The following is a 23,916-nucleotide window of genomic DNA, read 5'->3' on the forward strand; positions in this document are numbered from 1 at the left end:
AGAACCATCAGACTGCCGGAATAAACGGAGGCTCAGTTCTAATGTTAAAGTCTGATAGGCAGTGCACACAAAAACGATCCATGGTGCTTCAACCGCTACTTTGCTGATAACATTCCAAATGCCTTTGAAATGCTGCGGATGGTGAGGTGCTTTGGCTTTCAGCAAGAAGAGTGAATTCTAATGAAGGTGGGCAGGCAGACCGTTCTAAATCTTTCTCAATACTTACTAAATGTGGTTTGGGTTTCGGGCAATTAGAAAATCTATGGATTTATGTTTGCATCTGTATGAAAGTGCCCTTTTTGTACGGTCACCTGGACACTTTTTGCCCCAATGTTGAAAGTTAGGACTCTGAAAGCACACTGGAGTCTGCTGCACCGGCCCCAGTGCAAGTGCTCTCTCCCAAAAACATGATGCAACAAATTGGCCCTCCTAGTTGTCAACCCCCTTTTAAGTTCCTAGTAAAGTGGTACCAACAGTACCCGGGGCATCGGTGTTAAAGGGGAAACCAGGGCCTGAAGCACTATTTGTGCCACCCTCAGTGACCCAAGTAAACAGATGACAGCAGACCTGACATGGAAGACTGCAGGAACAGTGCAAATTGCTCCAACTTGATTTTGCCCTGACCAGGAGTGGCAAGGTAAAACTATCTTTAATATAGGTCAGTCACCCATAAGTTAGGCCTCCTAAACCCAGGAGGCAGGGTGCAGTATAGTAAAAGTGTGGCAATATAAAAGCAAGTTTATATGTCCCTATAGTAGGCCTTCCCATTAAGGACCACTATGAGATCTATAGGATAACATGGGCTGGCATCCAGGCATACTCTAGGTTACCAGTTCCATTTTACCACCAAATATGGTAATGTTTGCCATCAAACAACATGCCTCCACACCCTGGACATTAATTCAATGTTAGGGTTGATGTGGTATGCCCCAGGTGACTACATTAGAGGATGTCCATCTGGTTGCCCAAGCCTTTCCTGTGCTCTGGCTAGCCGCCTGCAGCTGTCACCGGCCGGACAGGAATCCAACCTCCTGCCAGACAGTTGGAACACTGCCAGGAGTCAGAAACCAAGGGCTGGCCGGAAAAGAGGTGACCCCTCCGTCCCCGACAGGATGGCTAGTGAAGTGGCACATCTAGGCAGGTAGCCTAAAAGCATTTATCGCCTCTGATATGCACGCAGACTGACTACCAAAGGAGGTAGGCGCCCTCCACCTGCCCCCAGGCACATTTGCACCCTGGCAGGTGGGAAAATGAGTTAGCCAGAGGTCGAACAACCTCAGAACGCAAACCACATCGCTAGGGTAAGCTGCCTGGTCTATAGAGCGAAGGAAGGTTTCTGACATTTTTAGAGGTGACAAAATAGAGGATTCGGAGTAACAAATGTGGAACACCCCCATATGTGGTCACCTCCGGGGCAGATTAGCCAATGGGACAAATAACCAATGGCCACTTTCACCCTCACCCCCAACGTCCCTAAATGTTGTTTTTAAGGGAAACCTCCTCTCCCCCCCCCCCTCCCCAACACCAGAACCAAAGGGAGGATACTCTGCACCGGTGACAACGCTTGTTGAAACTCACAACCGTGACTCGTCCTGGGCCAAAGAGTGCTCCCTCAGACAGAGGGAAGGCTTCAAGAGCCAAAGGTAACTCCATATTCCCTGGACTCGTGACACTAGTCTCCTTCAACCGCAGGGAAAAAGAACACCCCCACCCCCCAACCAAATATCACTGGCCATCGGGACCTCTAAGGGACCGCCCAAAAATAGATGGTGCAGTGTATTGTGGGAAGCGTAGTCCTGACCTCCAGCAAGTTTCAGTTGGCTACTGTTAACCTCCAGACATCAAAGTATCAGCTTGCTGACCCTTACTGCTACCAAAGCTTGTTGGTGACCAGTTCAGTTACCACCCCCTTTACTTGATGCTGCAACAAGAGGGAACCACTTGAACCAACCACGGCAGTAGCACTAACCAGCATCATCACATAATATTCCACTCTCCTACAGCGGCTTAATAAAACTTTGTCCCAAATAGAAACCTCTCAACACCACAACACCAGTCTTGTGGAGAGTTAACCCCTTCTGCGCTCAGCTGCACCGCTCGCACGCTCATGACGAGCTCAGCTCGTCATGTAACGCGGTATTTTTAAAAAGTCAGCGCACAGCGGGAAAACCGCTAGCGCTGATGCGGCTAAAGATTGACATGTGAAAAAAAGATTTCACATGAAAGTCCTAAAGATGTTGGGGGGAAAATGGTGGATATGCCATGAAGAACATTTACTTTTATAGTACACAGTATGCAGACACCAGATTAGCATCACTTGATGCAAAAGGTACAAATGGCTTGAAAGTCATAGCAAACAAAAAAATTTACATCCCAAATAAAATGGTGTTTTTAAGAGAGTAGTCAGTAAAATAGACTTTGACAGTTACATACAGTAGTCAGATGAATGTTCGAATATCCCCCGGCATGCGCCTTACAAAAAAATGAGGTTTTATTAAAAATGACCTTAATATTATCTGTGTGACATCACCGGGAGGATAACAGTAGGATTGTGCTATACAATTCTATGGAAAGAGCAGTCTTTCAGAGAATTGAGCAATTACACGTTAATTCTTCAATAAACGTTACTCATCCAGCATTATGTTTTACACTAATGTTTACTAACCATTCCCAAAACAGTTACAATTACTGTACCTGGAAATAAACAGATGACAAGAAGAAATGCTGTCCCAGTGGTTCATAAAGAAGAGATTCCATTTCTGAAAATCAAAACAGACATTCATTTGTTTACGATGCATCATCTTTGTACAGTAAAGGCAGGCCAAATGTTCCAAGGCACAATCCAGCATACCTGAGAAAGAAGGGAGAGGTATCCACTTTATGAGTTTGAGTATTTGCAACCTGTAGCAGCCATTCCAGTGTGGAAGACACTTGTACACAAATTCTTCACAGTTTGAAAATCCTTCCTGCAATACAAACAGTCAGTATGAAACAAAGGCTTCAAGAAACGGTCTTTCAGGGCAGAACATTGGCTGGTCTGCATAATTTTACGCCTGCTGCAGCACTTTGAGTCCCTTGTTCGCTTTTCTCAGACAGCAAGCCCCCTGTCTTTAGCACAGCATCGCTTCTAGCTCTCCTTCCACATATTACCAAAGGTTCCTCTTGGGAAAGCCTTAATTTGATTTTATCTATGGAGGCAATATCCAGGAAAACCATAAAGATAAAGGTCACAGCAGGATCCATACCATGGGGAGTGGGGCTTGCCTGGAGTGTGCATTGCCAAAACCTTGTTCGTCACCAAACCCCCAATTACCCTCGTAGCCTATAATCTCTGCATTATGAGGAATCCACACTTTTTCAATGGAAATGTGGTGACTTTACTGAAAATCCAGTTTCACTTTAGAACATACATTTGAGGTCCAATTTATACCATAAGGGCTAGGAAATGCGGTTATAAACTGGCCATCTCCCTAATTCCAGTGAAGCAAAGAAGTGACAGCAAAGGAGAAACGTTTACTTCTTACAAGCTACAGGAGAATATTTTAAGTAATCATTTCAAGACAATGCAATCAAATGACAGTAAAACACTTGTACTGTGAATGAAGCTGGTGCATGAATCTGCCTTCTATCCCACCATTCCATCGCCCCCGACAGAGGTATTCATTGCAACCTAAACATATCCTTCTGCCCTACTCTCCCCTCTGAACTTTTTCAATGTCTAATTACAACAGAAGTAATCCATTCCAAAATGCTCCAAATTCCGGAAATAAACTCCTTGGAGTATTCTAGACTAAGGTCTAGAGCTAAAACTCACAGACATTGAGTGCTGATGAGGCCTTGCAACGAAGATTACATTCAATTGGTCAAAAGTGATGACATCAGTAACTGAAATGCAGCTTGTTCATCATGAGACTTGTCTGCAGAACAACATAGTGAGGCAGTTGGCTTCCAGTGAGAAACCAAGGTCTGGTGACCAAAGTTGGCGTTATAGCTTCAAAGAGATCAAACCACTCCCTATCATACAAGTCAAGTACTAGGATGTCATATTATCTTGCTTGTTTTCAGAATTGAGCTTGGGTGGCAGTCGCTGCAGGGTGAATCTAGCTAAACTGCAATTGCCAACGGATAGAGGCGGCATGGGTGGCCCGGACTTTAAGGCCTATTGTATAGCCGGGCAAGTCCAATGGCTATCCTATTGGCTGGTTGGGTGTAACCCAACAGAAATAAGTTACACAGCAGACCTGATCAGCCGGGGGTAGCTACACAAATTGAAACATCCAGGTTCCACCTCACCCCCATTGGGTTCTCTTATTGCGCATAGCCCTAGACTATTGTAAGGCAGCATTGTGCTACACTGCATCCTCGGCACCCTATGCACAGAGTATCACTCTGTGTGGCTTTCCCACAGCTTCAAGCATACGAACAGCAAGAAAAGTGCACCCTTGGGAATGGGAAGGGGTATTGACTGATAGTTTGTGGTTTGCAGATGGCAACCTAATGCCACATCCCAATTTTGTGCACGCTCATGGGCTACCAGAAACACTGTTTTTAACACATGCAGGCATTCTTCATCAGCACTCGGCACCAGATGGGAAAGAACCCGAAACTAATGAGCTACTTCAAGCTCTACAAACCATGGTAGACACCAAATTCGCTGGCTTTATCTGGGACATCGTGCAAACCTTATGACAACCCCAAAGCCTCCCACCCCACAGCTCTCCTAAAGGCCAAATGAGAGGCGGACCTGAACAGAGAAATATCCGACAGGGAATGGAACTTTTTACTGGAATACCCTAAGAAGATCTTGCGTATCTCTAGATTTAAATGTATCCAATTCTCCAGATTAAATGGAGCCTATCTCACACCACACAGGATCAACAAAATGTTCTTCACAGCTTTCTCACCTTGCCCTCAATGCAATGCTTTAGACGCAGACCTTATGCACATGTTATGGGTGTGTCCCCCCCTATCAGCATATTGGGCTAGTGTAAATGTAGCAGTATCGGAGTTGTCCGCCCTGGACCACTGGCACACACCAGAACACTATTTTATGATTATACTCTAGACCCAAACGCTCCAGGTTACCAACACGATTCACAGATTTGTCTTTGCTGTTGGCAAAGCAACTGATGAGACACTGGGTCCTCTGTTTGCTCAATGGCAGGAGGTGATGTCACACTGGGGTCTAGCCAAAAGTGTAGCCCGACCGCGGGAGGAACATAGAGGCTTGCACAAAAGACATTTCGTTGGAATGGGACACATTAGAATCGTTCAAATTGCAAGATGACATGACCGAGCCAGATGGTTTACCACCGAACTTCGAGAGTGCAGACGCATGTGCCACCGCCTCTGAAAAGCATGGAGGATCTCCAACTCCACAGAGGCCCACAACGTCTTCAGAGTTACTACCAACGCCTACCACCAACTCAGACAAACGAGAAAAAAGCAATTGAAGACAGAATCTCCCCATCGCACCCAGGCTCCGCCACACCATCAACTGCTCCCTGACGAACGCCTCGTTCCCCAATGACTGGAAACATGCCGAGATCAACTCCCTCCTGAAGAAGCCCTTGACGTTCCCCACCAACCTCAACTACAGACCCATCACCCTGCTCCCGTTCCCAGCAAAAGTCATTGAGAAAGCCATCAACAGCCAACTTGCTACCTTCATCGAAGAACACAACATACTTAACTCCTCCCAATCCGGCTTCAGAAAAAAACCACAGCACAGAAACCACCCTCCTCACCGCAACAGATGAAATCCGCTCCTAACTGAACAGAGGAGAAACTGTAGCCCTCATCCTCCTCGACCTCTCAGCGGCGTTCAACATAGTCTCTCACCGCACCCTAATACGCAGACTCCACGACGCAGGGATCCGGGACAAGGCCCTCAAATGGATCACTACTTCCTCTCCGGCAGAACGCAGTGGATCAGACTCCCCCTTTCCTCTCGGACCCTAAACCAACCACCTGCAGAATCCCCCAGGGGTCCTCCTTCAGCCCCACGCTCTTCAAAGTCTACATGGCTCCGCTGGCCCCCATCATCAGAACCTACGGACTCAATATTGTGTCATACGCATATGACACCAAACTCATCCTCTCCTTATCCAACGAACCCAACAACGCCAGACACAACTTTCAAGAAGGCATGGAAGCAGTTGCCAAATGGATGAAAAGCAGCTGCCTACAACTCAACACCGACAAAACAGAAGTACCCATCATGGGCCCAAACCCGGACGCCTGGAACCATACCTGGTGGCTCCCCGCCAAAGGAAGCCCTCCCCCCCACGTACCACGCATGGAATCATCCTAGACTCTGAGCTCAAAATAGACCGTCCAATCAACTCGGTCGCATCCTCCTGCTTCCACACCCTCCGCCTCCTACGTTAAACCTTCAAATGGATCCCCCTCGAGCACAGAAAGACGGACACTCAGGCCCTCGTCACCAGCAGACTACGCCGGAATAAACAAAACCTCACACGCAAGCTACAAAACATCCAGAACGCCACTGCAAGACTGGGCTTCAACCTGCCAGGACACTGCCACATTTCTCAACACATATGCACACTGCACTGGCTCCCCATCGAGGCTAGAATCACCTTCAAGATTCTCACTCAAAGCCGTCCACGACACCGGACCAACATAACGGAACAGCGGACTTAAATTCCAAGCACCCCAAAGGACCCTACGATAAGCCCAGCTCTTACGCCATGGTCCCCCGCACCAGAAAGACCAGATCGGGAGGCCGCTCCTTCCTCGCGGCCAGAGCCTGGAACGCCCTTCCGCTCCACCTCAGGCAGACAACATTGCTCCCCTTCTTCGCGAGAAACCTCAAAACCTGGCTCTTCGACAGGTCCCCACCTTGATGGACTAGAACCTGCACCACCCACCCACCCACCCACCCATCCCAGGGCCTTGAGACCCTTACGGGGGAGTAGTTGTGCTGAACAAACACTTGATTGATTGATAGATAGATATCCCTTTCTGGCACATGGACTTCTCAAAAGTATACCATACTGGCTTCAATAGGGGCTTTAGGGGTAGTAGCAATATTGGTTAGTAAGGGTCTGCTCCTCAGGGTAGATCATGTGTGGCACACCAACTTGGGTAGACATGTGGTAGTGACAGAATTGCTAAATGGAATGAGGCTCACCTTATGCAATGAGGTTTTAAAGAACAGTCTGACTAACTTCCCTTTCGGTTACTCACTTCACATCAAAGCAGTAGGGGAAAAAAGTACTGAGTAGACTTTCATATTGCTGCTATAATATCTCTTTTGAAGAGACTTTCACAAAAAGAAAATCACTAGCAGCAACTCCTCTGAGAATAAACTTGGGTCCAAGCAGGTAGAAGCCTGGCCATAGACTCTTGAGCTACAGTTATACCTGAAATAGGTACACCCGAAACAATCTGCAAATGCTTATCCTAAATCGATGTCCCTTTATAATTGTGATCATAAATCTAAAAAAAAAAATGATTAGTAAACAGTCGACAATCTTGGTACCTTAAGTAATGATTACTTGGTCTGGATCATTCATTTAATACCAAAATAATTGTTAAAATAGTTTTTCCAACATTTTTAGCGGAGACGAACATAAGCAAAATAAACTTGGTTCATATCATTCCAGGCTGAAATTGTAAAGTCATAAATGCGCTCCAATTAACATCTTAATAGCCCTAGCCTTATTGTTGGTAAAGTACCCGCCCTAGGGTGCAAACAAGTTCATAGAGTTCCATAGCTGCAACATGAACCTCGATTGCTACTAAGTGGCATCTAATGTGTTCAAAACAATTAAGCATACAAAATAGATGTGCAGCCTTTGAATACGCTAATTAAAAGCATATCTCCAAGTTCTTATTCGGGAACCGAGTTAGTTTTTAATTACATTTTTTGGCCTCCTTTAGATATGTTGAAAATATGGTCTTCATTGCTGAAACACAGTTGTGTTATGGCGCTTTTCACGTGCACCACCAGCGACCCGGTGCAGGCCGGCAAAGCCGTAACTTGTTTGAGGTGGTATTAAGGTGGGCGTGCCCCTGAACACTCAATGGACTGACACGAGAAGTGGAGGCAGCTATCACAGGGGCGAAGGTTTGGTGTGGAGACTATTGGAGGCTTCCGGTGCGGCTTTCCTTCCTGCATGCCAGCCCCCCTCACTGGGAATACACAGTAGTTAGGAATTGGGCACAGTGGAAATGGCCCTGCAGTGGGGAACTGAAAATCACGCCTGCCAACTCGCACCGCTGTGTGACACGCTATCAGCCCCCATCACGCGGTCACCTGGTGAAGATCCGATATCACACTGGCAGGGAAGACAAGCTGGAAACCACTGTAAAGAGTGGATTTCCAGCTCGTTTTCCACAGCAAGCATTTTTGTGTGTGTGTGGGGGGGGGGGGGGGGGGGGGCGGGCCTTGAGGGCAGGGTGGAGTTCAAAAGTGCCTCTTCGGTACATCTTGGAATGAGGCCCCACCCCCTCCTCACAAGGTGAGATTTTTGTTCATGGTAATTAGAACACACAGGGGCTGTGATGCAGTAAGAGTGTGCAGCCTTATTTTACAAAGTATTCACACGGAGCCTGTTTAAGCAGTCATAATGCCCCAAGAAAGACCATATTTCCACCAAAGCAAAAGGAGCTAAATAATATGGAATTAAAAATTAATTCGGTTGCTGAACAGGATGTAAACTTGCAGATATGCTTTTAATTATTAGAGCATGGAAAGGGGCTGTACTATACAAACAATACGCCTTGGGTCATCAAGATGGTAATTAGAGCGCATTTTAGGACTCTGCCATTTGAGCCTCCAATGATCTGAACAGAGTTTATTTCGCTTGTTTTAGTTCTGCATATGTATTATCTGCTACAGTTATTTCGCCTGCGCTAAAAATGTTGGAAAACTATTTTTTACAATTATATTGGTATTAATTGAATGATTCAGAGCAAGGAATCGTTACTCACGGCATGGAAATCATCATCAACTGTTTAAATCTCAATTGCCTTTTAGAACCCAATAGTATTTTGCTTAGGTTTGTGCTGAAAGGGAATACATAGGTCTTTTACAAAATGGTGCTCGTCGGCTGTTGAACAATCACAACGCATCCAGGCCAGAGCGGCCTGATGATACAAACGGGTGTTGACTCTCTTCCATCTCAGAGTGCCATCTATTTCTCAAATAAAGGGGGGGGGGGGGCTTTTGTGGTCTTTTTCTAGCGCTTTTCATGTGCACCACCAGTCATCAGGTGCAGGCTGACAAAACCACAACTTATGAGGCAAATCTCTCTCTGGTCATAAATTATAGTTAAGAACTAGTTTCCATAGACAAAACGTTTTTTGTTTAGCTAATAATTTTGGCGTACACCAATCACTCCAGCTGCTATCTGGAAAGTTTCAGCTTGATTTGTCAAGTGGGAACCAGGAAAAAGAGGGGGTCCCAAAACGCAGTTCCCCATGCAATTTCCAATAGGGATTTTAGACTACTACAGCCCGAACCGCTGAAAAGAATCACACTAAATTTGGCTGGAAGCTAGATCTTGGGGGAAACATCCTTTACAACGCAACTTTTACCACGCAGTGCCTTTACGACGCAACTTTTACAACGCAAACCATTACAACGCATTGCGCTGGGGGGCGCTCTAGGATAGGGAATAAGTTTAATTTACTATCCAACACCTTCCCTAATGTCCACGGGGACTGGAGTTGGAATAGTAAATTAAACTATTCACTATCCAGCACCCCAAAGCGCTATGCATTGTAAAGGTTTGCGTTGTAAAAACCGCGTTGTAAAGTCATGCGTGGTAAAAGCATGCGTTGTAATGTCATACTTCCAGATCTTGGTCTTGAAAGATCTCTTTTTGTAACTTGGTGAAAATCCGTTCTGTAGTTTTGGAGTTATTACAGAAAAAATATTTATATATCTCCAAGGACGCGACACATTCGTGCGGGAGCAGGGGGTACAAAGCACATTATATCTTCTCCATGCAAATATTAGTAGGTATGTTAGAAAGACATGGACCCCACAAGGGAAGAAGCCCCCAATACCTAATGGGAAACGGAAGCCACTTGACCATATGGTTGTACCGGGGGATACGAGCGCATGCTGCAATCTCACGGCAGGTACTTGGAGACAAATGGAACAAAGATATAGGACATGAACTGACAGATAAGGAATGTGGGATAATATTAGAACACCTGAAGATATCTTGTAATCTAAAGTTCAAACTTATACAGTTGATGGTAGCGAATCGAGCTTATTTGACTCCCCGCAAATTAAACAGGATGTTAACAGACACGATGGACACATGCCCTCGATGTCACACCTCAAACGCAAATTTATTGCATATGCTGTGGGCTTGCCCGCAATAGACACTACTGGACAACGGTGCATAAAATAATGAGTGATGTAGCCCCAGGGAGGGAAGAGGAGATCCTCTAAAATACTGTATATTGGGACTGAACTCTAGGCACAAGAAGGGAGGACCACAGAATAGGTTCGCCAACATGGCACCGATCCTAGCCAGAAGGTCAATCACAATGCGATGGAAGGCTGCAAAGGCACCATCAGTCCAGGATTGGTATAATGAAGTGATTAGATGGGGCAAAGCTGAATGCACAGAGATAAAACCGGAGGAAAATAGGGGATTACGGCAGACGCCTATTTCGTTGGAATGGAATGAGATGCTCGAGGAATTTAAAGCTAAGGATGTACCGCTGCACTAGGATGGGTAATGCACCTCACTAACAAACACATTTAGGTATAAAGAGAGAAAGTGACTTTGGTGATACATCATGAAATTACATCAGGCAACCCTAATGACTTTGTGAAAGGAATTAAAACACTGCATAGAATACCTACACTGACTAGAAATACCATGCAAGGAGAAGAAATGAGTCTGTGCAGGAGTAGGGGGGGTGGGACACCGTTGGTTAGTTATTAGTTGTGGGTGGGAAGAGGGCTGCCTTGTTTATTACCATAACTGTGCCACATTGAATATGCAGACATACTAGTTCCTCCTGTTGATACTGTAATGTGATGAATATTTACATGTTATAATCACTAGAATGTATTGACGGTAGGAAACTAACACATGTTGATGTATACCATTGATAATGGCCATAGATGTAATAAGAAAATAAATAAAATGTTTAAAATAAATAAAATCTAAGGACGCAGGCCTGCGTGGCTCCAACAAATCTCATTGTGAGATCTGATTGGCTGCCAGCACTTCACCCAGGAAGTGTTGGCAGACATCTTGAGAATCGGGACTGAGCCGGAGTCCCAAAACAAAAGGGAGCAGGGTATGAATGCCCTTATCCCCCTAGACCTGGTAGTGATGTCTCACAGGGTCCCCTGAGGGGACCAAAAACTTTCTTATACAGAGTTTTCAGAGGGTTCCGTGATTCTGTGGTAAAACAGAAAAAAACCAGAAGTGTGGGCTCCCGCTCTTGTTGTGTATATAAACCTCGGGTGGGCCAGGACCGGGGGAGGGTGGATTAATAATTATAATGGGGGAGGGGGCACTCTTGGTCACCTCTCCCTTAAGAATAAGGCCAGGTCCCAGGAGATTGAGTCCCCGGGACAAAAACCAGCCTGTGGAGGGAGGGGTTCCCCTTTTAAATATGAAGTGGGTGCCCTGGGTGGGCTCCAGCGCACCCAACATTTACTGAGCGCGCCCCAGGGGATGGGGTCCCAGGGGCCAATATTGGCCTGGGTAGTGGGGCTGCAAGCCCCCCTCTCCCTTGAAAAACTAAGGCTAGGCCCGGTAGATGGGATGCCCATGGCCAAAATGAGCCTGGGGTGCGGGGACAGTGTGCCTCCCTCACAAATATGAAGTGGATGCCCTGGGTAGGATCCAGGGCACCCACCATTTACTGGAAGTGCCTCCCTATTATAATATGACCAGGCCTCGGGGAGAAAGGGTCCACAGGGCCAAAATCAGCCTGGGGGTGCTCCGTGCCCCCCTCCCCCATAATGTAAGTAATGGGCCCAGGGGGATGGGGTCCCAGGAGTCAAACCATGCCTGCAAGGGTCACATACCCCATCCCAAATAAAATAAAAGGTGGCAGGCCACAGTGGATGGGGTCCCCTGGGCCCAAATTGGCCCAGGGAGGAGGTGTCCTGCATGCCCCCTATCTGCCTGTAGGGTGTTGACTGAAGGGCCTGGCCTGCTGCGGTCAGTCCCCCCACGGTGTTGGGATAAAAGCATGAGGAGGGGTGGGCCGCAGGTCAGCCTCTGTAGCCAATCCCCCCCCCCGCGCAGAGGAGGTTGGATTTACGTATCGTAATTATTACTTATTTTTTTTTTGAAAACATAGAAATTCACTTGTAAAAAACAAAGGTTACAAGGACGTTATAGTTAAGTTCACGTTTTAATATAATTAAGGCTCCCTGTTTTCCGTTTTTACTGATAAATACAGACAGAAACATTTATTTTCTTGCCTGTATTATTTTTAATAGATGTGGATAAAAACGGAAATTGGGTGCTTTTTAAGTGATTCTAAATACACTTTTCCATGACTGCCAGGTCAATAACTGTGGAATGATAGGTAAGGGGGTTAAAATAAGAAAGGAATTTTAGTAAAGAGGCATAAACAGCAGTAGCAATGCACAAGGCTGATACTGAAATGTGCATATTTTCATATAAGTGCATTGATTTATCTTATGCAGGTGTTCATATCACTGAAACCTGGCAGGCATTCAAGCATAACTGTATATTTATTGGTTAAATAAATGTGGAAATATGCCAGTTTCAGCTTTACTTTAACAAAACCAATAATAAATATGGATAATACAGATAAAGATGACGACAAATAAATATGGATAAATACAGACTGAAATGACAACAACAAAAAAATCTATAACGCAGGGAGCCCTAAATAAATTTGAAACATTTTATAGCACTCTTAAATATATATATATATATATTAGACCATTAAGTCATGAGTACGTTAATGACAGAAATATGGATAGTTAAAATATCCTTCTTAGAATCAGAAAAACAAGAGGAGTAATCTTTTTCCAAAATGAGATCAATTTTCCATTAATTTGTCAATTCAATAGCTGGTTTATTCTTTGCTGTATCCAGCAATAGCCAACACAGTCCATTCAGCGTAAATTCAGCCTTCAGCCGACAAGTGTTTCGTCTATTTAAAGACTTTCTCAAGGCAGTTCAACACTAAAATATCTAGACGTCCCTGGCCTTTAGATTCCACTGCCTCGGCGTCGTATAATCATATCCATAAATGTAAATAGATGTTTCAAACAAATGCATCGTTTTTATAAGAAAAGTGTGCTATTCTGTTCTTATCAAAGCACGTTATTTCAATCATAATGCTGCGCAACCAAATCCATCAGTGTGAAGTCCGTGGATAAGGCTCCTCACCAAACAACATTTGAAAATTTCTGCAACACGAGTCCGTATTGTCGGTACCTAGTCCCAGTTCACATCTTAGACACAAAACCACAGAAATTCAGCAGTTAGAGTTATCTTAAGTAACTATAACTGGTGCGCTAAGAAAACGAACTCACACCCTCGCCATTCACTGCTAGTTCCCCACATATTACATCACTTATTACATCTTCTATGGCATCATTGATAATATCAGTGCTAAATTTGCAGTAAAATAATTAATGAGAACTATGCATGGTGGGGATGCATACTTCTAAATCTCAGAAGTGCAATTAACTATTTTCACTGACTGGGAAGTAAACAAAGGATAGTAAAAGGCTTCATTTAGCTTCCACCAAATGAAGGTAGCTTAGGCTTACTGAACATTGCAAAATATTTTCAAACCTCTCAACTACCAAATAGTAGAGTGGGAAACATTTGAGAGGCAATGGGGTCTTACTGATCCGAATCTTGCAGGTATGCACATCTCAAAAGCACTGTGACTACATTAGGGTAAGTCTAAGTTTGAAGTCCTTTACTCCTCAATGACCAGGTCCATCTTGACCATGCTGGACACACAGACTTGTGAGGAGACGGATCAGGGTGGGTGAGGAGTAGAAAGTTACAGCGGCGTTGGAAGTGGGTCACGGGCAGCCCTAGGTGTCATCACTGAGGGGGTGACAAAATGGTGGAGAGCGTATAGATAAGGAAGGGTAAGGGGTGTTTCTTTCCACGAAGTCTTTCTCTGCAGTTTGTACTCCGGGGGGTGAGTAAGAAATGTTCCGCACCGGGTATAACCTGACCTTGCTATGCTGCTGGAAAGTTATGAGTAACCCAAAATACACCTAGGCTGTGGAGGAGAATTCATAAAAGGTATGTAATCTAAAGAACTGTCTTTGCATATGTGTTCGCTCTTTTATGAAGACAGCATAAAAAATTTCTACAGATGAAAACGGAATTTGGCCTTTTTATTTAGGGGTCATCCAGGGTGGCAAAACAAGAGGTGAAAGCCCCGGGGTACCCCTCTAACTTACATGTCCTGGATACCAGGGTACTGTATACTAGGGACTTGCAGGCAAGTTAGTCATTTCCAATTAGGTAAAGCCAATTCAACATGGACTTTAGAGTCAGGCCGCTGGCACGGAGATGTGATCAGCAGGCCTATGTGCACTTAGTGTAAAAAAAAAAAAAAAAACACCATATGTCTAAAAACATTGGGTTGACCATATAAAAAGAGGAATTTCTTTACATCCGGTCGTTCCTGATCTTGTTGAGAACTCTGGGCAGGAGCGGTATTGGAGGAAAGGCAGACAGGAAGCCAGATCTCCACTCGAGATGAAAAGCAACTCTGAGCAAACGCAGCCTTTGATACTTCAGCTTGCAAAATTGCACTATCGACAGAGACAAACCAATCCAACCAAGGTTCTCCCCATACTTGGAAGAGATCCTCTGCCACCTCCAATTGGAGATGCCATTCGAGATCCGCTAAGCATCGATAGCAGAGTTAGCCTACCTTCGTGTTTGGAGCCCCCCAGGTGTTGAGCAACCAGGGAAATGCCCAGACGTTCAAGCCATGTTCAGAGGAGTAGTGCGCCTGTTGACAAAGGGTCCACGACCCTACCCCGCTCTGCTTGTTGCAATACCACATGTGGGTGGGGTTGTCCGTGAACACCTGTACCATACTTCCCCCTATTAAAGAAAGGAAGGCTTCAATGCCAGCCGGATAGTTTGGAGCTCCAACAGGTTGATGAGGAGTCTGGATTTCGCCGGAGACCAGAGTTTTCTGATCAGAACCTCGCCCAGATGGCCAATCAAGCCCAGAAATGACACCTCCTTTCCACAGCCAGCTCTGACTGTAGTGATAGATAAGGGTATGCCGCTGGCCCAATCAATTTGTTAGCCACCATTGCAGATCCAAGATCTGGGGGGAAGGGGGGGTGGGGGGGGAGGAGGTCCGAGCGATTCCCTGATGCTATGCCTACAGGAACTTCAGGTCCCTCTACAAAGCTCTCATATGCCATGGGGCATGTGTCACAAGCGGCATGGAAGAGGACATGAGGCCCAAAGCCTCCAAAGTGAGTCTCACCACAATAAGGGATAGAGGCCAAAAACATCAGTATCCCAGCATCAATATCCTGGACTCACCTTAAGGGATAATAAGCCTGAAACTGCACTGTGTCCAGAACAGCTCTGATGAAATAGAGAGTATTAAGAGGAGTCCGGTGTGACTTCGGCAGCTAAATAATGAACCCCAGCGAGTGCAGAAGGTTTGCCCTACTCTGGAGGTGAGACGACTGCCTGTGGTGAGCCAGCCTTCAACAGCCAATCCTCAAGGTAGGGAAAAAACTGAAATTCTTGACATCCATAGATGAGCTGCAACTGAGGGGCACTGGTAAGGCTGAAGGGGAGCACGGCAAACTAAAAGTGATCTTGGTCTACTATGAACCATAGGAAAGGCCTGTGGGCAGGCAGGATGGTGATGGTAAAATAAACATCCTGTAAATCCAGCGATACCACCCAGTCATGGAAAAGATTGCCAACAGGCAACTGACCCACTCCCTCGAGGAAAACAACATCCTGGACTGTCCCAATCCGGATTCTGCAGCAATCATAGCACCAAAACTGCCATCATCGCTGCCACAGATGACATCAGGACCCTTCTGGACAACGGCGAAACCACGGCCCTCATCCTCCTGGACCTCTTGGCCGCCTTCGACACCATCCGCCACCACATCCTACGCACACGCCTAGACGACGCAGGAATACAAGACAAGGCTCTGGAAGGGACCCCCTTCCCGCCTCACCCATTCCGTTACGAAGCCACCAAGATCTGCGGCATACCCCAGGGATCGTCCCTCAGCCCACCCTTTCCAACGTCTACATGGAACCGCTCACAAACATTGTTCGCTCGCACAGCCTCAACATAGTCTCCTACGCTGATGACACTCAACTGATCCTCTCATTCACCAAAAACCCTGCCACCGCCAAAACCAACCTCCACGAAGGAATGAAGCCCATCGCCAGCTGGATGCAGACCAGCCGCCTGAAATGTAACTCGGACAAGACCGATGTCCTCATCCTTGGATCCACTCCCTCCGCCTGGGACGACTCTTGGTGGCCAGCCACCCTGGGAGTCGCACCTACACCCACCGACCACACACTCAACCTGGGGTTCATCCTGGACTTATCGGTCTTAATGACCCACCAAGTCAACGCTGTCTCCTCCTCCTGCTTCAACACCCTGCGCATGATCTACAAATGGATGCCCACCGGAACCAGAAGGGCGTTCCCACAAGCCCTCGTCAGCAGCAGACTGGACTACAGCAACGCCCTCTACGCAGGTACCATGGTCAAACTCAAGAAGAGACTCCAACGCATACAGAACGCCTCCGCACGCCTCATCCTCGACATACACCGCCACACCCACATCACTGCCCACCTGAAAGAACTGTACTGGCTCCCAGTCAACAAGAGGATCACCTTCAAGCTCCTCACCCAGGCCCAAAAAGCACCACACAACACCAGACCAGCATACCTCAACAAGCATCTCACCTTCTACACCCGGAAACGCCAGCTTCGCTCCCTCGCCACCGTCTCACGCATCCGAAGGACCTCGACTGGCGGCAGATCCTTCTCCTACCTCGCCGCCAAGACATGTAACACCCTCCCCACACAGCTGCGACAGACCCAGGACCTGCTGACCTTCAGGAGACTTCTCAAGACCTGGCAGCTCGAGCAGTAGCTGCACCCCCACCACCCTCAGCGCCTTGAGATCCTCACAGGTGATTAGTGTGCTCTACAAATGAGAGATTGATGGAGTCCTTTGTCCATGACAGATAGTATAATTCATTTCAGTGTGGAAATAGCACATGTGCTAACGCGTGATGTTTGGTACTTGGCTGGGCTGTAAGTGTCAGATGTTATTGGCCTCCAGTGTTGCAGGTGCTGGTGTATCCTACCCTCCCCCCACAGGATGTCCACGATGGTTGGAGGGCATACTAAAAGGGTTTGGAAGCTGCGGCGGCAGACTGGCTTGACCTCTGGCTACCTGCCACATGGTATGAGAGAACTACGTCCTCGGCCACAAAAAGATTGGGTGGTTTGCTGGCCAAGATGACTGGACACTTTAAGCCCCTTTTGTGGCCAGATAGCATGGGAATATCTGCCCAAGAGGCATGTGGTGTTCACGGACCACAGTACCAGGCTGCTGTAATGGAACATCCTCTTCCCAAAGGTATCCAGCCATTTGGGTTCTCTATCCGTTGGAGCGGAAGGGAATGCGGTGTGATTAATGTTGGAGGTGGAGGCATGTACCACCAAGCTCTCAGGTGGGGTGCTGGGTGAGGAAGCTGGGGTCCCTTGGGGAAGGCAATGGCGGCGGGCAATTGTTCTAGGCACATGAGCCTCTGTGCAGGGATTGGACCAGGCCCAGAATAGGAAGTCAGTATAGGCTTCATTGAATGGAAGTAAAGGCTCTCTAGGGGAAACTCCCGGCGGAAGCACCTCTGTCAAGACATTAGTCTTGTATGCCACAGAGGATAGTGCAAGGTCCCCTCCTCCAAACCCACATAAGGGAGTGGGGGGGGGGGGGGGAGACCAGGCCAGTGTATGGGGAGGGGTCTAGTCCACTAACATCCAGCAGATCCTCATACCAGCTATACTCATAACCTTGTAAGGGCTGGGTTCTATAAAAGTCCATAGACCAACCCCCCCAACCATCTGCCCCCCAGCATCCAGAAACCCTTAAGGGGGTGATATGTTCGTGCTTTACAAATATGAATTATATTTTAGCAACACATCTTCAGCTTCCTCTAAATGCACAAAATGGTTAACACCTGCAGGATCCAGTATAAAGTCCATAGTTTCCTCTACTAAGTACCAGGAGTGATTCCTCAAAGGGGCAGCTAGTGATTTCATAACAGTATTTCAGTAGTTTAAGTTTCTAGCATCCCTGTCCAGTTCACAACGTACAGGGATGCATCACGAACTGTGGAGCAACAGCCTTTGGCATGTGTTAAAGCCTTAATAATATTATCAAGGGCCACTACTTGATGTCCAAAGAACATTCCTCTACAACACTTGCTTAGTCTAGGTCTTAAGAACCCACTAGCAAAAATCATAAGGGTTATCCTATCTCCTACTTGTAATAAGGGAGAAACAGCCATATAAAACGCATTCTAGTGAGAACAAGTCAGCCAATCTAATAATGTATTAGCATAGCAGCCAAAATCCAAATAGGCAACTAAATTCCAACTCAAAGCAATTTCCCAGTGAAGGTTATTCAATTCAAAATGTTCAGAGCGGCTCATTAGTCTGACTGATACTTATGGGAGTTGAAACAGTGAATGTGTATTCATCCTAGTACCGAAAACAGGTGCAGGGTTTGTTTGTGAACTCTTCCGTCTGTGTACAGGCAGCATGGCAGATCCTGAGATGTAAAGGCTTGTGCAGCTTTGTCCATTTTCCCCATTAGATGGCGACAAAGAGGGTGGTATCCCCCACAAAATTGTTTTGTTTACTTGCCCAAGGTTCATGATCGGACTCAACTATCCTTAGATACTAGGCAAATGGGTGTAACTCCAAAAGACAACTGACCGGATCTAGATCGAAGATCTGATAAATCACAGCATGGCTCGTGGTTCTCACAGAGGTCAGTCCGATCAACTCTAGAGTTAAATAAGCATTGGTAAATGCAGTAGGTTTCGCGTATGTGAGTAATCATAGTTTGTTTTTTGTTGTAAGTAGTAGCTTGCTAGGTAGTTGTACAATATAAGTTACAGAACGTCTTGACTTATTTATGTACAAAAAGGCAATATAGTGTGCATTTACTAGTGGTATAGTGCGGGTAAGTAACAGCCACATGTTGAACAAGCATTGGAAATGCAATAGGGCTCCCATTAGGAAAGTTTGAGCCATTGGTCTTATAAATGAATTTTTTTTATTTATGTGTTATTTTTTAAAATAGCTAAATTAATAGCTTTGTCATTTACAATGCCAATAGTTATAACTTTCGCAAATGTGACACCTATAGCATTTGTAAAGCAACATGTTTTGTATTTACGTGACTTAGATGTATTGATATTACAAATAAGGAAAAAAAGAAAGAAAAATGGACCAACAAAAGAAGAAACGGGTTTGAAGAGAAAATGCAAAACAGGAAAAGGACAGAAGAATGAAAACAAAACTTTAAAAAAAGCATGAAACAAAGGGCAAGAAAATAATAGACAAGAGTATGATGAAATGGAGAGCTAGAGGGGTCGGGGTGAGCACAGAACGAAAGTAGGAATGATTAACCGTCAGCACCAACAGTGGACATGCGATTGCGAAAATTGTGCTCTGAAAACAGGACGGACACAGCCGTGGGCCACAGTGCAGAAACGCAGTTAAAGCTTAACGTGAGAGAAGTACAGAAACACTTTGCACCGGTGAAACTAGACACGACATTGGGAGTGGGGCTGGGCCGGGCGGTGCTGCTCTGCACATCATGGAAAACAACAGTTTATCATGGCGGAGGGAGGAAGAGGCAGACTGCGGGAAGAGGGCAGGGAGGGAGACGGCTGTTCGTAAAAGATGGACAGAAAGAGGAGACCGTGAGAAGAAAAGGCGGGCAGAGACAGGAGAATGATGTGAGCGCGGGGCCTGTTGATAGATATCAGGGCGACAGGAGGGAGAGGGCGCGAGGGAAGGGACTGCGGGTCACGAGAGCTTTCTGTGCCGGGGAGGAAGAGGAGATAAAGGAAGAGGGAGGAGATAAGAGAGCAGCAGGGGGAGGGAATGGGATGGAGAGATGTGGGAGGAAAGAAAAAGAAGGAAAGCCGGTGGAGGGAGGGGTAGAGAGGGAAGCAAAGAAATGTGGCTGGCGAGAGGGGGAGGGGAAAAGAGATAAGAAGAAGGAGCTAAAGTGTGTATTAAAGTAAAAGCTATTAGGGGGAAAGCGGCCGGGAAAACAACTGCTATGCTTGCTGTTTGATTGAAAGCTCCTCGCATGGCGGGGGCGGGTTCTTTGGGGGTTAAATTTATCCAGAAAAGAATGCTCCTGTTGTCTGTAATAAACAAGTTTATACAGTCATACATTGCTGGTCAAACAGCGAAAATGAGCAAAAGTATGCAAACAAATTTGTGCAGCCATGTTAAGTTAAATAAATGCCCAATAAAATAATACAAGTGTCGTATAAACAAACAAATGTAGCCGTGCCTGGGCAGTGAAAGGGGAGGAGGGAGGAGAAATGAGAGTCACGGCAGCAGCAGCCTTTGATGTGCCGGCCGGCCGTGCAATGAATAATTAGGGGAGGAGAAATGCCGGCTGGGGGAAGCTTGAGATGCCTGGTGGCTTTGATGTGCACGCGCTTTTTGCAAATGCGCTTGCGCATTGAGCTTGTTTTTCTCGGGCACAGCAACAAATCGCCGAGATCGTTAAGCTCTGGTTAAGCCACAATATAGCTCGCCAGCTATGCGCAAGCGCATCAGCAGGCGAGCCCTAAAAATTAAAGTGTGAAATAGAATTAATGGATTTAATAGCAATATTATGTGTTTAGAGGAGTTCTGACAACTTTTGGCCCAGTGCAACTCCACCATTCAAATCATACCTATGTTGTGTGCAAGGTAACAGCACATGTGGCTGCGTATTTAGTAGGTAAATTTAGCAATATTCTGCATTTAGTGGAGTCCCTAGAGCTTTTGGCCCCAGTGCCACTGTAACTGCTGCACTATTCAAATCAAGTTCCTTTTAACTGCAATATAACCAAAATAGTGTCTGTCTGTATAGTAGTAAAATATAGCAATATAAGGTGTTTAGAGAAGTTCTGACAACTTTTGGGCCCGGTGCCACTGCACCTGCTGCACCATTCAAATCATGAAGCGGTTGTCTGCAAGTTAACTGCACTTGTGACTGCCTGTTTAGTTTAACATTATAGCAATAATCCAAGTTTAGAAGGGTCCTTAGAGCTTTTGGCCCCAGTGCCACTGCACCTGCTGCACCATTCAAATCAAGTCCCTTTTAACTGCAAGGTAACAGCAATCAATTGTGACTGCCTGTTTAGTAGTCAACTATAGCAATATTAAGTGTTTAGAGGAGCTCTGACAACTTTTGGGCCCAATGCTACTGCATCTGCGGCAACATTCAAATCATGCCCTCCATCACGCTCCTTTTCAGGAATGGCACCCAGGATCTGGAACTCACTCCCTCCTGAAACAAGGCTCATCTCCTCCAACACAATCTTTAAGAAAGAAGTTAAAGCGATCCTCATGGCAAAATACACATGACCTATTACTCCGTATCACTCATGAATCTGCTCTGTAAGTCCTGCCCGACCTTGGCCTATTGTACCCCGTATTATCGAATTACGTAATTGTATACGCTCACTCTTTGTATTTTGTTATAATGTTTGATGCACCTGGTTGATTATGTATATTGTTATATTGTTGACGCACCTGGTTGACTTTGCACACTTTACCCTCTCCACCTCAACGATCCTTACTTCCCTTCTACTGTCGCACCTGTGGGACTATACATCCTGCACACACCCACCTCAACTTGGCCCACCTTTAAACTCTAAATACTCTAAACACGCTTAAGCAAGTATATGCTCCTTGTTATTGCACTTTATGCTATTGACGCAATTGTTTGTCTATACTCAGTGTACCTACACTACCACACCTGTGACCTACCTCATGTCCTTTGACCTACCTATGTAACTAGCACCTTGTACCCAACTACCTCATATATTACTTTGTATATACGCTTCTTTACTTTGTATTTTTACTTTGTATTTTTACTTGTAAAGCGCTCTGATATCTGCAAAGATCTTGTTCGCGCTGTATAAAACTCTCAAATAAATGCCCCTGTTGTCTGCAAGGTAGCTGCACTTGTGGCTGCCCATTCAGTAGTAAAATATAGTTTAGCGTTTGTATACTAACTTTATTTTAATGTACAAAGTTTATCACAACATTTAGAATTTGATCAGTAAGACCAAATAGATTAAATTGGAGAAAAAAAATCTAAACGTTCCAAGGCTAAAGCAACTGCTTTATACAACTAAGTAGTACAAAGCAAGCACTCCAGCATACTGTTATAAGCGGTCTGCCTTTTCCATGGGAAGAGATTTAAACTGGACAGTGAATGGGACTTAAATAGTGTGAACAGCATTAGTAGAAGTATCGTAAATGCGTGCAGCCAGGGGAAGTTAACAAAAAACAGAGGTTCCACACAAAAGTGAACAAACACAGTAATTCGGCTTTGGGAACCGATAAGAGCCCCCTTTTTAAAATGTATTAAATACAAGAGCTTGCACAAGGGCTTACAGGTCAAACCTAAAAAATGAACACCAGAGTGCTTCAGTAGCATCATCAAACCTGTCGGGAAGAGGATAAAAGAGCACAATTCAGTGCCTGGTACTACTAACCACCTGTGAGATTAATTGCTAGACAAGATGGTTTCAGACCAAAACAGGTTTAGTGAGACAGGTCTCGAAGGACAAAGACAACGTTCAACTCAGTAAGAATAACCAGTGCTGACCTGGCTATCTCAAAAACACATGATTAAAGCATAGAGTTTCGCATTGGCAAGGATTGTGGTTTCTGCAATGCGCTATGAATTAGATAAGAAAAGGAGCGCACGTAGGTGTAGCTACAATAGGATCCTACCGAGCTGAAAACCAAATGTTTGTGCCAAGAAACAAATGCTGATGCAAGGAAGCAGTTAATCATTTAGATTTATGAAAAGTGTACCTTGCGGCAGAGAAAAGGCAAAGTGACCTTTTGATGCACACTCAACATGTTTACGACAACATCTAGAACTACAAGCCACACACAGACCCTACTAGCTTTTACACAAACCTATTACTGACCCCTAGAAAGTGCATCACAGTATTAAAGGAGGAGCCCTCTGGTAATCAATACATACACAGGCAGCCTTTTATCACATAATAAATTAAGCAAATGTGTTTAAAAACTTACTTGCAGAAACTGCTGTGCATTTGAGATGGTGTCTAGGAAGGCCTTGACCTCTGCCTCGTTATGCTTTTTGCCAGTGTACCACGCACAGTCTGTGAACACAAGTTAAAAGTGAATTCTAGATGGAATAATTACGAAGGAATTAAAGGATTGAAGAGTAACGACTACATAATTAAAGATCAAGAAATCAAACGTTCAGCCCCTACATCCCATCCCCAGATCATGTTTTAAGGCTCAGAGGAGGAGGTCCCTTCCTTTAAAAGGGACAGACATGGAAACTCTCTGGTCTCTACCTTTCTTAAAAATACTTTGTTAAACTACAAATTAAAATAACAACTGTTCCAGTATTCTGTATTTGAAACGGCTATTTTAAATCAAGGAAACCAAAACAAAGGAAATGCATTGGCAATTAACCCAAAACAAAATTTAGCCTTAAGACAGTCGAGAAGCTCCAGAAACCCACGAACCAATAGAAGTCATCCTAATTGCTTTCTTTGAGCTCAAGTTCGATTTCATTTGTTCAGGTTTCTTACGAGTTTTTTGAAGATACGTATATTAGAGGCCTAGCCTTACAAGTCAC

At 45.5% G+C, this 23,916-nt stretch overlaps 1 protein-coding gene across 1 annotated transcript in view; it reads right to left on the minus strand.

The window, feature by feature from the left end:
- Positions 1 to 23,916, minus strand: part of CENPI (centromere protein I) — a 368,972-nt gene that overhangs the window by 119,454 nt on the left and 225,602 nt on the right. The window contains exons 12-14 of the mRNA XM_078688407.1: positions 23,340 to 23,428; positions 2,852 to 2,966; positions 2,695 to 2,759 (exon numbers count right to left, since the gene is read on the minus strand). Of these exons, the coding sequence (XP_078544533.1) occupies positions 2,695 to 2,759; positions 2,852 to 2,966; positions 23,340 to 23,428 (269 nt within the window). The remainder of the gene's footprint in view (positions 1 to 2,694; positions 2,760 to 2,851; positions 2,967 to 23,339; positions 23,429 to 23,916) is intronic.

This window comes from Lissotriton helveticus, chromosome 4_1, assembly GCF_964261635.1.
Source record: "Lissotriton helveticus chromosome 4_1, aLisHel1.1, whole genome shotgun sequence".
In the NCBI taxonomy this organism is placed as follows: Eukaryota; Metazoa; Chordata; class Amphibia; order Caudata; family Salamandridae; genus Lissotriton; species Lissotriton helveticus.